At 47.1% G+C, this 14,973-nt stretch overlaps 1 protein-coding gene and 1 non-coding gene across 3 annotated transcripts in view; one reads left to right on the top strand and one right to left on the bottom strand.

Moving 5' to 3' along the window:
- The window catches only part of Psd2 (pleckstrin and Sec7 domain containing 2), a 53,537-nt gene that overhangs the window by 33,750 nt on the left and 4,814 nt on the right, over positions 1-14,973 (top strand). The window contains exons 8-13 of one of the 2 annotated variants that reach the window (XM_005355946.2): positions 8,085-8,174; positions 10,067-10,110; positions 11,049-11,239; positions 11,409-11,479; positions 11,855-12,012; positions 13,037-13,181. In XM_005355946.2, the coding sequence (XP_005356003.1) occupies positions 8,085-8,174; positions 10,067-10,110; positions 11,049-11,239; positions 11,409-11,479; positions 11,855-12,012; positions 13,037-13,181 (699 nt within the window). Of the gene's footprint in view, positions 1-8,083; positions 8,175-10,066; positions 10,111-11,048; positions 11,240-11,408; positions 11,480-11,854; positions 12,013-13,036; positions 13,182-14,973 lie in introns of both variants that reach the window. The other variant, XM_026783451.1, reaches the window with a different exon arrangement.
- On the bottom strand, positions 3,636-3,770 carry LOC113457140. Its single transcript, XR_003377769.1, has one exon. It is a non-coding gene; the product is annotated as a small nucleolar RNA SNORA21 (small nucleolar RNA).

The following is a 14,973-nucleotide window of genomic DNA, read 5'->3' on the forward strand; positions in this document are numbered from 1 at the left end:
AGTGTGTGTATGTGTAGTGTGTGTATAGTGTGTTTGTATATGTAGTGTGTGTATGTGTAGTGTGTGTATAGTGTGTTTGTATATGTAGTGTGTGTGTGCAGTGTGTATGGTGTGTGTATGGTGTGTGTGTGGGGTTGTAAGTATGTAGGGTGTGGGGGGTTGTGTTTGTGTGTGTGTGTGGGCATGTGTGTGGATGGGAGAGCAGAGAGAGATTTTGATGGCGATCACCTCTAGTATTCAGGTCTGTTGGGGAGAAGTACCATTTTAGATGTTAAATCTTCCTAACCGTTGAACAAAGGACATCCTTCTGTGGATTTATATCTTCTTAGTTCGTTTTAGAATTCTTTTGTAGTTTTGAGTATACAAACCTTTCATCTCCTTGGTTGAATTTTATCTGAACCAGGGTCTCATCCTGTAGCTCAGAGCCTGGAATTTACAGTGTAGCTCAGAGTATCTCAAGCTCACCATGGGTTCCCTGCGTTAGCTTCCTGGGTACTGGAATTACAGGCCTGAGCCCCCGATCCCAGCTTCCTTGGTTAATGTATCGGCATTTTATTATTTATTTATTTATTTTTTTGAGGCAATATCACATGTATCCAGGCTGATTTGGAACTCAGTATGTAGCCTGGAATGGTCTTGAATTCATGATTCTCCTGCCTTACCCTTCCTTTTGCTGGAATTCTAGGAGGGAAGCACTATGTCTAGTTCATTTTATTCAGTGTGTGTCTGTGGGTATGTGTGTGGTGTGTTTAGGGTGTGTGTGTGCGCGAAGGGGTGTGCATGTGCGCGTGCGTGTGTACACACCTGTGCACGTGCGTATGGAAGTCAGAGGTGGACATCACTGGAGACCAGTCTCCAATCACTTTCCCCCTTGTGTGTTGAGACAGTGTTTTGGAGAATTTGGAGCTCACGGATTCAAACAGACTGGCCAGCCAGCTGCAGGATCCTCCTGCCGTCTCCCCTAGGGCTGCGTGTGTACATGTTCACGGCCATGCTGGCTTTTACGTGCGTCCTCACACTGACACGTGCGCAACCGGTCCATTTCCTCATTTTATTCTTGTTGATGCTGTTGTCCCGAATTTTATTTTCTGATTTCTCACAGCTACACAGAGAAACCTTGTTTCAAAATAAAAATAAAAAAAATGTTTTAAATTTGCTATTGTTTATAAATGCATGATATATATTGAGGGTGTAGCCCCAGCTGTTCTGGAACTCATTCCGTAGACCAGGTTGGACTCAAACTCACAGAGATCTACCTGCCTCTGCCTCCCAAGTGCTGGGATTAAAAGTGTGTTGTCACCACACCTGATCTAACACATAACATTTTAAAAATCTTGGAAAAAGAAATACAACTGATTTTATACATTGATCTTATATTTTGCAACTTCAATAAATGTATTCATTAGTTTTAATGCTTTTTCTAGCTCTTTAGCATTTTCTTTTTAATTTTTTAAAAAATTTTACATATTTATTTATTTCATACACATTGGTGTTTTGCCTGCATGTATGTTTGTGTGAGGGTGTCAGATCTTGGAGTCACAGACAGCTGTAAGCAGCCATGTGGGTGCTGGGAATTGAACCCAGGTCCATCTGGAAGAACAGTGTGTGCTCTTAACCACTGAGCCATTTCTCCAGCTCCATCTTTAGCATTTTCTGCAGATAAAATCATGGCATCTACAACAAACGATGAAGAACTTCCTCCTTTTTAATATGGATTTTTTTCCTGTTCTGACTAGGACTCATCTAGCTATCTACCTTTTTATCTACGAGACAGGGTCTCTCTATGTAATCCTGGCTGTCCTGAAACTCAAGTCCAGGTTGGCCTTGAACTCACAGAGTCTCCTACCTCGCCTCCCAGGGATTACGGGTGTGTGCCATCACGCCCAGATGGCTAGGACTCTTAGTACAATTTGTGTGGAAATGTCCCAGATCTTAGTGGAAAAGTTTCCAGTCTCTCACCATTGCATGTCAGCTGTGGGCTTTTCATAAACGCCCTTCATCATTTAAAGATGGTCCATTCTCTTCCTAGCTTATTAAGTATATTTTTCTATTTATTTGGGGAGGGGATAGTGGGCACTTGGTACATTTGTGGAAGTCAGAGGACAACTTGCAAGAGTTGGCTCTCTCCTTCCATCACGTCACGTGAGTCTTAGGGCTAGAACTCAGGTCCTCAGATACGGCGGCAAAGTCCCTTTACCTGTTGAACAATCTCATACCATCTGTGAACAGTCCTTTAAAGATGCTGATAGATTTAGTTTGTTAGTATTTTGTTGAGGATTTTTGCATCTTTATCCTAAAGAATTGCTGATCTGTCGTTTTCTTTTCTTGAGATACTTTGGCCAGCCACTGGTATGCCCCACATCTACAGATGAACTGGGAAATGTTCCGAAAGGATATAGCCACTTCATCTCGATTCTCTAGCCTTTCGGCACCTTCTTCTTTAGTATTCTTGCTTACTTATTTCTTTTTGTCTACTTGATCTTCATATGAGTGAGTAGTGAAAGAAAATGAGGACGTGACCACTCCGAGGTGTGGCTGAGGAGAAAGATTTCTGTTGTAGATACGAGATAAGAGTTCAGCCAGAGGCATCTGGAAGGGTGCAGACCGAACCCAGCACCTTTGAGAGGAGAAAAGAGCAGTGAGGAAGAGAAGAGGAGAGAGGGAAAGTGGACCAAGAGAGGAGCCATGGACCAGGAGCCAAGGGAGCTCTGCCCAAATGACTGGAAAGAGAAGCTGGGGGAAGACAAGGGCAGCCCCTGGGCTGGAGAGGTTTAGGGTGACAGGGGTGGGGCGGGGTGGGTGGATGGATGGGGAGTGGTGGAGGGTAGGGGGTGTAAAGAAGTGCTTGGTGGAGTCACAGATACAAATCTTGTGTTTTGGTTCATGTCCTTAATACTGGCATGCAGGAAGTTGAGAGAGGAGAACCATTAAGAATTTGAGGCCAGCCTGGGTTAGAGATTGAGTCCCTCTTTTAAAACAAAAACAAAGCAATAAGTAAATGATAAACAAGCCTAGTTACTTTTCCTTTTCTGTTTTATTCATCTGTCCTTCCTTTCTTCCTTCCTTCCTTCCTTCCTTCCTTCCTTCCTTCCTTCCTTCCTTCCTATAATTTAACATTTTATGTATTGGTGTGAGGGTGTCAGGTCCCCTGGAACTGGAGTTACAGTTGTGAGCTGCCCTGTGGGTGCTGGGAATTGAACTCAGGTCCTCTAGAAGAGCAGCCAGTGCTCTTAACCACTGAGCCATCTCTCCAGCCCATTTTTTATTTTTTCCCCTCCCTTCTTGTCTTGTTTTAGATTGTTTAGGTTTTTTTTTTTTTAAGATTTATTTATTATGTACACAGTGTTCAGCCTCCATGCCTGCAGGCCAGAAGAGGGCACCAGATCTCATTACAGATGGTTGTGAGCCACCATGTAGTTGCTGGGAATTGAACTCAGGACCTCCAGAAGAGCAGCCAGTGCTCTTAACCACTGAGCCATCTCTCCAGAAATGAGAAAATTCTGAGAAATGAGAAAAAATTTTTTATTTTTTCCCCTCCTTTCTTGTCTTGTTTTAGATTGTTTAGGTTTTTTAAAAATAGATTTCTGTTTTCCTCCTTTGTTATCTTCTTGTGAATTCTTTCAGATTTTTTTTTATCTTGTCACAATACCGATTGAAGTAAACAACACACCATGTTGTCACTTCACCCAAAAGTGGTGTTTTCACTCTGCCCCTTCTTGACGGCTCAGTGGGTCACTAGCAAAAGGCCCATTGAGTACTTTTAAAAGGTGGAGGGTCTTTCAGAATTTTTTTTTTCTAAAAAAAGCCTATCTTTTGTGTTGCTGGAGTTGAACCAGGGCCTTGCACAAGCTAGACAAGTACTCTACTATTGAACTATACATACCCAGGCTTCGGAATTCTTTTTCTGGTTTATGATGTACATTTCTGACTTGTTAAAAGTGTGTTTATCACTTCTGGAGCCATGTGGCACCTAAACACCTCAGTTGGCTCCCTGCTCTCTCAGCTTCCTGTCTTCTCATGTTTCAGTCTTGTCCGTGCTTCCTGACCCCCCACTCCCCTCTTCTCCAGCTTCCTGTCCCCTCATGCTTCCTGTTTCCCGCTCTCCCTACTTCTCCACACTTCCTGATTCACCAATGGTAATGATTTTAAAAAGAAAGACAAAAATGGGTGCCTTTTGGTGGGTCTGCCAAGGTATGCCACTAAGCAAACAGGCCATGCACAACAGAGTTAGCACAAGGGGTTTATTGGGGGGCGGGAGGGGGAGGTGAAAGGGCTTAAGGCTGTGTCTGAGTGAGGACATGAGAGGCAGGCAGAGAGACAGAACGGGCAAGAAGAGAGGCGAGAGACAAGGAGGACAAGAGAAGTAAGAGAGACAAAGAGCGAGCTGTGCCCGGAGGACACTTTTAAGGGATGCACATAGCTGATGGCGGACAGGCACCTGGTGACAGGTGTAACTGCCTCTGCAGCAAAGCAGGCTCTGGCAACTGTGGGAACTAACACCAAGCTTCCTGTTTCTCTGTGCTTCCTTCTTTACACTTCCTGTTTCCCTATACTTCCTGACTCCCCAAGTTTCCTGTTTCCCCATGCTTCCTACTTCACACTTCCTGTTTCCCCATGCTTTCATCTGGAATCATTTTCTTCCTGACTGAAGAATTCATTATAGCCTTTCCCTTCTTTGTTTCAGTTTTCATGTTGACATATGGCTGGGGTATTTCTCAGGACCCCTTGCCCTTGGTAAGCTCTGAACTCCAATAGGGTCACTTGGTTCCTCAGCCTTTGGGTCGTGCCTCAAAGAGAAAAGTTTCCCAGTGCAGGGCTCTTTCCACATTCCCAGGTTAGCAGGAATGTAACCTTGATATCTGCTTCGTATTTCTCCAGTGTCTTCATACAGGTGTTCTACAAATATTTCAGCCAAAGTTTTTCCACTAATTCTTATTTAGGTGTATACACACACACACACACACACACACACACACACACACACACACACTCCTTTGTGCATGTGTGCCACATGTGAATGCTTGTGAAAGCCAGAAGAGGGCACCAGTTTTCCTGGAGTTACAGAAGGTCTGAGCCACCCAATGTGAGTGCTGGGACCAAATTCAGGTTATCTGGAAGAGCAATAAATGCTCTTAACCTCTGAACCATCTCTCCACACCTTGGACAGTTGTTTTTATTGGGAAGGTATCCTTTGTAACAAGGAGATGTCATTATTAAGATTAAAAGACTATTTATTTATTTTTGAGACAGAGTCTTATGTAGCCCAGGCTAGCCTCAGATTCCCTCTACTGCTGAGGATAACCTTGTACTTCTGGTCCTCCCACTTCTTCTCAAGTTTTGGGGTTACTGGAACATACTAGTATGCCCAGTTTATGTGGTGTTATGGAGTAAACCCAAGGCTTCACACACCCTAACTAAGCAGGTATTCTACCAGTCCAGGTACACACCCAGCCCATTACCCAGCTGTCTTCTGACTTTGTTCTCTCAGAGATGAGAAGGTTCGGTGTGTGGACCGAACTCTAAGGAACTCTAAGACAGCGTTTCCTCATGTCTTTGTGTCCTTTTATTGCACACGCCAAGGACACAGCTATGCTTACGCATGTACGCAGGAAATGTGTATATAAGGGTACACACAGAAACAGACAAAAATATCAAGGCACACATAGGATCTGTTCTTTTTAACCCTTTGGGAGAAGTTAAGAAAATTATCGTCAGCTATATATTAAGCCTTACGTTACCTGGGGTGCAGTGGCATATATATATATTTCTAATTCAGACTCTAATGATATAATAAAGACAGTAACCAAAAGCACTTTGGGGATGAAAGGATTTATTTGGGTTACAGTCTATCATCACGGGATGCAAAGGCAGGAGCTTGGGGGCAGGAACTGAAACACAAGCCATGGAAGAATTTTTGTTTTGTTTTGTTTTTGTTTTTCGAGATAGGGTTTCTCTGTATAGCTCTGACTGTCCTGGAACTAGCTCTTGTAGACTAGGCTGGCCTCGAACTCACAAAGATCTACCTGCCTCTGCCTCCTAAGTGCTGGGATTAAAGGCGTGCTCCACCACCACCCGGCTCAGCCTGCTTATTTATACAACCCAGGGCCACTTTGTTGTGTGGCAAAACTTTCTAGGGGTGGCACAACATACATGTCTGCTCACCTCTGATAGGAAACCCACAACAGATCAAAGTATGGGTTCCACCAAAGTCCAACTTGTAGTATCAGTAATTTTTTATAGGGGTTACTTACTGAAATATGGGTGACAGGTTCTTTAGGAGCAGAAATAACTCAAAAACATCTACATCACCCCATACTGGGGTGGGCTCATAAACACTGGGAACCTGGAGCATAGCCTACAGGCAACTATGCAGTTTGGAGGGTGTCTTTCCAGGTGTCTTAGATAATCTAAGTGCTTCTAGGCAGCTGGACTGACCTAAGAGTCTTGGCAGCTTTGCTTGTCTGAGAGTCTTTGCAGCTTGGCTTCATCTGAGAAGGACTGTCAGCCTTTACTGTTTGCTCTGGCAGGGAGGGGCCCAATGAGTCTGGTCAGTTTCAGGGACTTCCTGAAACTAGTTTCAGTTGTTTACCTTCCTGCTTAAGGAGCTTTCCTGAAGGATGAAATTTTAATATTGGAGGAAACTGTTACACAACACACCTACCTAGAGGTTCAAGGACTCACAATGACCTGGGTCCACCCACATTAATCGTTAATTAAGCAATGCAGGAAATCCGATGGAGGCGTTTTCTTAGCTTAGGTTTCCTTGACTCCAGCTGGTGTCACATTGACAAAAAACATTTGGAAGGTTGAGGCAGGAGGATCTCAAGTTTGAGGTCAGCCTTGGCTACATGGTGAGACCTGGGCCAAACATACACACACACTCACACGCGCACACACGTGACACTCTCACACACATACGCATACACACACACACATATACACATGCACGCACACACACATGCACACACAAACGCATGCACGCGCACACACACACAATCGCCTTGCAACAGTACACTCCACATTATTTCTGCGGTATGTGGCTGCCCTGCCCGAAGTTAGTAGAGGCTCTTTGTTAAAGTAATGACAACATCAAAAAGTCTGGGGCAGTGCACATGGAAGTCTGTCCTTGGGGAATCCCTGCACACGAGCATGTTCAAGGCTCTGGAGTGTGAAAATAAAATTCCTGTACTATAATATTCTTGTATGTATTTATGTATGTATGTATGTATGTATGTATGTATGTACAGATTCCCATGTCATGGGAAGCTACCATTCCATAGCAAAATGGAAACACTGCCTCATAGCAAACGCCAACTCACAAATCCTTCCATCGTTGAAGTACTGCCTAGGGCTCCTCCAGTAGGGCTTCTCCAAGGATACTCTGAAAGTGTGTCAGGTGGTGGGCTTAGAGGGCTTGAGCCCTTCTACTAGTGAGAGGTTAACAAAAGACAAAATTTGGGGGTACAGCCATCCATCCTTAGCTCTTTGCCAGCCTAGCTCAATATGGATCGCCCACGCGTGCTGGTGGTAACTGTTTTTTTTTTTTTTTTATCTCATGAGACCAAGCTCTGCCTTACTTGCCCTACCTCTGGGAGGTACAGGTGAGAGGTGAGGCGGCTGTGGCTGAGTATACAGATCTGCTCAGTAGCCAAGACGCCTGGGTTCAAGTCCTGGTGCTGAGTGACCTCGGGAGAGTTAGCAGTGGGAGAGCGGGTGAGAGCATGGGCTTTGACGTCAGACACGCTGGCCCCGCCCACTTCCTTCGCACAACACATCACCTTCTCATCCTTCAGACTCGGAGATCTGATCATGCATGTCACGTCCGATGCCCAGGGCAGAGCAGGCACCTGGCAGTCTTGGCCAACCAGATTCCTTCTCTGAATTTCATGTTGCTTGTGGATCAAATAGATTTTTGAATGCAAAAAAAGTTTTGTAAATCCTTGGAGGTGAAGGAGTAGCCAGGCAATTTTACTCCCATTACTGCCCTCAATGCTGCCTCATCCTGTCTGGCTGGGCAGGGGAGGGGGTGTGGACCACACCAGCCTTCTTCCCTACTCTCAGGCAGAACCATTTCTCCATGACAGAACATTGGCAAGAAGATGTCCTGCCAGCAATTCATTGCCAATTTGGACCAGCTGAATGATGGCCAAGACTTTGCCAAAGACCTGCTGAAGGTATCTGCTAAAGGTTCTCCTGCCCCTTGCCCTGCTCCACGTGAATGGAGTGGAATTTTGCCCCACTAAGTCTTGACATTCTCGACCCATAGCACGGCAACCAGGGCCCCATCACTCTGGGGCAGAGTTGGAGTCTGCTCAGTTCCTCAGTTGACTGTTCTGTCTTCTCTAAGAAAGATAGACGGTGAGGCTCTGTGTACTCTGATTTCAGTGCCCCAATCACCATCATTTCTATCACAGCAATAGCTGTCACGCCCACCAATTGTTATGGCTGCCACCCGTGACCACCACCATAACCACCCCCACCACAACCATAACCACCACCAACACCTCCACCACACCTCCATCACCACCACTACCACTATAACCACCACTACCACTTCCACTATCACCACACACCACAACCATAACCACCACTACACCTCCATCGCCACCACTACTACCACCACTACCACCAGCATAACCACAGGGAAAGGCTCATTCATCCCTCCATCACCAGCAATGAAAGGAAATAGTTTCCTTTGAGACAGGCCCGGGGTGAAGTTTTGGCTTGGATAAAGAGGAACAGATGTATTTTGGGGGCATGTATAAATGATGAGTTTTATTTTTAGATAGTCTTATAATATCCTTATGGTCCTAGGAGGGGAGTTGAATGGCAAATCTGAAGGAAGACATGTACAATTATTATGTGCCAGTTACAGAAACTAAAAGAGAACATCGTCTCTACCTCTCTTTTTGCTATAATTATCTGCTTTACCATCAAGAAGTACCTGTTGAGAACATATCTTTAAGATCAAGCTGGGTGGTGGTGGCACACACCTTTAATCCCAGCACTTGGGAGGCAGAGGCAGATGGATCTCTGAGTTTGAGGCCAGCATGGTCTACAGAGAGGGTTCCAGGACTGTCAGAAATACACAAAGAAACCATGTCTCAAAAAAAAAAAAACACAACAAACAACAAAACAAGACCAAACCATCACCCATCCACTCACTTATCTTCCTCTACTTCTTCATCCTTTGCTGCTTCTCCACCTTCACACATTCCTCATGCATGGACGCACCCATCCATATACCCCTCACCCGCTCCTGGATCCCCCAAAGTTATTATTTTTTTTTCTTGAGACAAGATCTCAGGTGGCTCAGAATGGCCTCCAGCTAACTATGTAGCTGAAGATGACTTCGAGCTTCTGGCCTCTTGCCTCTACTTCTCAAGTGCTGGGGTTACAAGATTGTGCCACCATGCTTTTTTGTTGTTGTTGTTTTTTGTTTTTTGTTTTTTGAGACAGGGTTTCTCTGTAGCTTTGGAGCCTGTCCTGGAACTCCCTTTGTAGACCAGGCTGGCCTCGAACTCACAGAGATCCGCCTGCCTCCTGAGTGCTGGGATTAAAGGCGTGCGCCATCACTGCCCAGCTCCACCATGCTGGTTTTATGTGGTTCTGGGCATCAAATCCCCTGCTTCATGCCTCTGGATAAGCACTCTTAGATGAGCTATGTTTCCAGCCTTCCATACACTCATATGTCAACCACTAATCCATTCTGACATCCATTCATTTACTTCCCAATGTCCCATCCATCCACCCATCCTGTGACACTCTAGACTTTGTACGGAGGATTCAGTGGGGAACAAGGGAGACATTCATTATTGACCTTGGGAAGCTTACATCCTCCTGGCTAGACAGACAGTAGTGACTGCATAACGAAATCTCACCCATCCGTATACCCACCTAACCACTCACTCATAAACGGACATCAAGCAAGTATGAGTCAAGCCCCCACTTTACCCACTAATGCAAAGGTGCTCCCTCGCCACAGCCACATTGCTGGAGAGACACGGGGATTTCTCTGACTACGCCTTAACTCCTCTCTCCCTCCCCTTTCTCCGCCCTGATTCAGACGCTTTACAACTCCATCAAGAATGAAAAGCTGGAGTGGGCCATGTGAGTAGTGATCAGGGGTGTGGGTATTGAGCCGGTTACCCGGAGAGGGAGTGGCTGGGCGTGCAGGCCACTCTCCATGGTGCTGATTTATCCTAACCCAGGCCCCGTCAACCCCTACCCTGCTAGGCAACACCCTTAGGCACGCATCTATTTTCTGAACTGGTTACAGGTGTGCAAAGTTTACAATGCTGTAGAATTTAGCTCTGCGGGTGTCTGTGACTGACCTCTCTGTATTGAGGATATCGCAGAGTTCCCAATCAATGACAGCTTTTTCCCTTCTGGGAAACAGGAGGGCAGGAGGCACAGGTCCCCTACAGCACTAGCTAGCAGTATGAGGATGTTTGGGTGGTGACTGCTTTTGGCAGTGGGGAGAGTGAATGCCCCAGCTTCTTCACCCTTGAAGTCTGTGCACAACCATCACAAAGAGGGCTGGAGATGTTGCTGGTTGGTGAAGTTGTGAAAGGCTCAGAGAGCCCCATGGCTGAGCTCCCTAGGGAAGACTGTGCCTTTGGGTGTATGTGGAGGCCTAAATCTCAGGGACTGTGACACTGAGAAGAGCTGGCACTGTTCTATCAGGACTCCCATGATAGGCCCGGACGTCAGGGCCTTGCCCTGTGGTTCTACTATTTCCAACATGTTGGCATGGTTTGTGCAACAGCTTCAGTCTGCAGGGGGCTAGTGCCCCAGGACTGGAGAGAAGGAAGGTTGGGGCAAGGAGACTTGAAGAAAGTCTCCAGCTCTATGTTAAAGGTGAAGATTAGGTTAGAGACCCTGAATGAAAGACCAGACATCAAAGGTCAGGACTGAAGATGAAGGGGGCTGGTCAGGTTCCTGGAGCTGTATTCTGATGCCAGGGGGGTGGCTGGTGGGAAAGGCTGTGGCAATGGGTGGGGGCAAGGTCTCTCAGGAGGTGGCTCTCAGGTCTGGTCCCTTCCTAGTGATGAGAATGAGCTGAGAAAATCCCTGTCCGAGCTGGTGGATGACAAGTTTGGGACAGGCACAAAGAAGGTGACCCGGATCTTGGATGGTGGCAATCCATTCCTGGATGTCCCGCAGGCTCTAAGTGCTACCACCTACAAGCATGGCGTGCTGACCCGGAAGACTCACGCTGACATGGATGGCAAGAGGAGTGGGTGTCAGACTGGGGAAGGGACCTGGGAGGGATCCTGGTGTGTGAGGGACCCAACCTTGGCCATTCCTTTGGGGACCCACAGATGGGTGGACTGGCAGGGGGTGACAAAGTAGGAGTCACTGAAGCAGAAGGTTGCAGCCACACGACCTTTGCTTCTCCCCCTCAGCACCCCGTGGGAGGCGTGGCTGGAAGAAATTCTACGCGGTGCTCAAAGGGACCATCCTGTACCTGCAGAAGGTGAGATGGAGGCTGCTTCAGAGCCCTCACCCAGAAAGCTCTTCTTCAGCTTACCCAGCCCTGCCTGTGGTACCCAACTCAGGTTTTTCTGTCTAGGACTGGGGCCTGGAGAGGAGCTAGGGCCTTCTTCTATCAAGGGTCTGACCTGGACTCAGGAGCTTTGAGGGTTTTGGGAGGAGGACTCTGAAATGCCAAGTGGATTAATTAGTGTTAGGTCCCTGGGACAGACTGCAGTGTGAGGAGAGAGTGATTCGTGTTGAGGTCCAGGAAGGCAGAGGTAACGCAGAGGAGGAGAGGGAGGGAGGGAGAGAAGCGGCAACGGGATGTGTGGGGCTGTAAGCCACAGCCTGGAGTGACATAGCGTACCTCACTCAGGATGAATACAGGCCCGACAAGGCTCTGTCCGAGGGTGACTTGAAGAATGCCATCCGCGTGCACCATGCTCTGGCCACCAGGGCTTCTGACTACAGTAAGAAGTCCAATGTGCTCAAGCTGAAGACGGCTGACTGGAGGGTCTTCCTTTTCCAGGCACCGTAAGTAGGGGTAGAGCCGAGTTGCTAACCAGACTCTCAGCCTGTCCTTCAGCCCAGCAAGCTGAACTCTCCTGGCCTCAGGGTAGACAGACACCTCAGCTGCTATGCCTGACAGCCACAGACTTGCTGTGTCTGCTTGACATAGCTCAATGGCTGCTCTGAGTCTCCCAGAGCAGCTGTCCTCAGTGTGATCCTCTCTGTCACCTGGAAGCTGGGCAGAGATGCCACCTCATTGCCTCATCTTAGGCCCACAGAGTCAACTGGGTCTAAGAAGCCCGCAGGGGCTGCAGGGACACCTTGAAGTTTTTTTTAATCAATTAATTTATTTTATTTTATTTATTTATTATGTATACAATATTCTGTTTTTGCGTGTATGCCTGCAGGCCAGAAGAGGGCACCAGACCTCATTACAGATGGTTGTGAGCCACCATGTGGTTGCTAGGAATTGAACTCAGGACCTTTGGAAGAGCAGTCAATGTTCTTAACCTCTGAGCCATCTCTTCAGCCCCCCATCTTGAAGTTTGAAGTGATACTTACTCAATCTTTGACAGACTCAGAGGTTAGGGGAAGAGCTCCCTCTGCCTTTGGCCTGTAAGGCCTTCTACCCTGTGGCACTCCATCTTCTGTGACTAGATACGGGGCATTTTACACATCAGATAAGCGTCCCATGAAGGAGGCCAGAATGTGAGGGCTGGGGACCGAGTGGGAATGATGACCAGGTGGTGGGAACAGGACAGAGGTTTGCTCACTCAGCTGACCCTAGAGTTCATGGACTCTCAGGACATCAGTCCAGACTGGAGTGGGTTTACTTCATGGGATTCCAGATGGGAGTTCCCTATCCTGTTCTGACCATGCTCTTCCACCCACCTGCCCACTTCCCCCTGCTCCCTCCTTCCTGCCCTTGCCTAGGTATTAGGGCCTTCTCTGCCAGACTCCATGCTGAGGACTGGATGCTAGGTGTGGGGAGGGTTGGAGGTCCTATCATGAGAACCTAGAGTCCTTTTATGTCCTCTTTTGTCCCCAGGAGCAAGGAAGAAATGCTGTCCTGGATCCTGCGGATCAACCTAGTGGCCGCCATCTTCTCTGCACCTGCCTTCCCAGCAGCCGTCAGCTCCATGAAGAAGTTTTGTCGGCCACTGCTACCCTCCTGTACCACGCGCCTCTGCCAGGTACAAGCTCCTGGGTTAGGCTGCTGGCCTAAGCTCAGCTTTTTCTCCGGGTCATGTGGCCCTGGGCTGAGGGACACCAGGGAAGGAGAGATATACTACCAACCCACCCCGCACTCACAGTGGGAAGATGGAGACCCCCACGTGAACCGCACACAGAGGCCTGTGTGCTGTGATGGGTGACATGGGCAGTGTGTCTGCGTGGGTATGGTTGTGGGTCTGTGGCATGAATTGAGAGGCTGTGTGTGTGTCAAAGGGATAGGTGGCACTTGGCTGGCCCTTCATCCACTGCTCTATTTGATGGTTTAAAGATTTATTTAGTGTGTATGTGTGCATGTATGTGTATATGTGTGTACATTTATGCATGTGCATGTGTGTGCACGAGTGTGTGTCATGTCCCACTTAACCCGATCTTTAGTTCTATCAATCTTCTAATAAATGACAGAATTTCATTTTTATTTTTCAAAATTTATGTATAGTGTGTGTGTTCCTGTGTGGGTTTATCTGTGTCAAACACATGCAGGTGCCCACAGAGGCCAGAAGAGGGCCTCAGATTCTCTGGAACTGAAGTAGCTGGCATTTGTGAGCCACCTGGTGTGGGTGCTGGGAACTGAACCTGGTTCCTCTGGAAGAGCAGTAAGCGCTCTTAACTACGGAGCTATCTCTTCAACACCCCATAATTGCAGTATAAAATAATGGCTGTATAAAACTTCATGTGTGTATACACTACATTTTCTGTATGCATTCATCTGTTGATAGACAGCCAGGCTGATTCTGTCACTTGGCTGTTGTGAACAGTGCTGCAAGATGCATAAGTGTGCACCCATGGTTGTGCATGCATGGGTGTGCAGGTATTGCTGTGGTGTGCCTACTTGATTTCTTTGGATATATTCCCAAGAATGGTACAGTTGGAGCATATGGTAGTTGTTTTTTTTTAAACTTTATTATTTTGAGTGTGTATGCTGTGTTGGGGGTGGGTCACACATGGCATGGCATGTTTGGATGTCAGAGGTCTATTTTGTGTAGTCTGCTCTCTCCTCTGTCTTTTTATGGGTTCTGGGATCTAATTCAGGTTATCAGGCTTGTTCAGCCAGAAGTTTACCTGCTGAGCTATCTCTGTGACCTCCTCTATTTTTGTTTTTTTGATGAGTTCCATCCCATAGTAATTTTCTCAGCAAATGTACTGACAGTTTATAGTTCCACCCCGTGTGTGCCATCCCTCCAGTCTTCAGAGACTTTGTGCTCGACTTTCCCTATAAACATTTTTTGAAATTTCCTTTATTTTAATTTATGTGTCCTGGTGTTTTTCCTGCATGTATGTCTGTGCACTAGGCATGTGCCTGGTGCCTGCAGAGGCCAGATGAGGGCATAAGATCTCCTGGAACTAGGGTTGCAGATGGTTGTGAGCCACCATGTGGGTGCTGGGAATTGAATCCGGGTCTTCTGGGAGAGAAGCCAGCACTCTTAACCACGAAGCCTTCCCTCTAGTTCCCAATTTTCACTTTTTAGAAACAGTCTGGTGTTGACATTTGTCTTAGTCAGGGTTACTATTGCTGTGATGAAGCCCATGACCAGAAGCAACTCAGGGAGGAAAGGGTTTATCTCACTCACATTCCCATATTACAGTGGAACTGTCTGTCCATCATCAAAAGCTGTGACGGCAGCAACCTGCAGGTGGGAGCTGATAGAGGTCATGGAGGAGTGCTGCTTAGTGACCTGCTTCTCCTGGCCTGCTTAGACTGCTTTCTCTCTCTCTCTCTCTCTCTCTCTCTCTCTCTCTCTCTCTCTCTCTCTC

The sequence above is a fragment of the Microtus ochrogaster genome, chromosome 18, assembly GCF_000317375.1.
Source record: "Microtus ochrogaster isolate Prairie Vole_2 chromosome 18, MicOch1.0, whole genome shotgun sequence".
Taxonomy (NCBI): Eukaryota; Metazoa; Chordata; class Mammalia; order Rodentia; family Cricetidae; genus Microtus; species Microtus ochrogaster.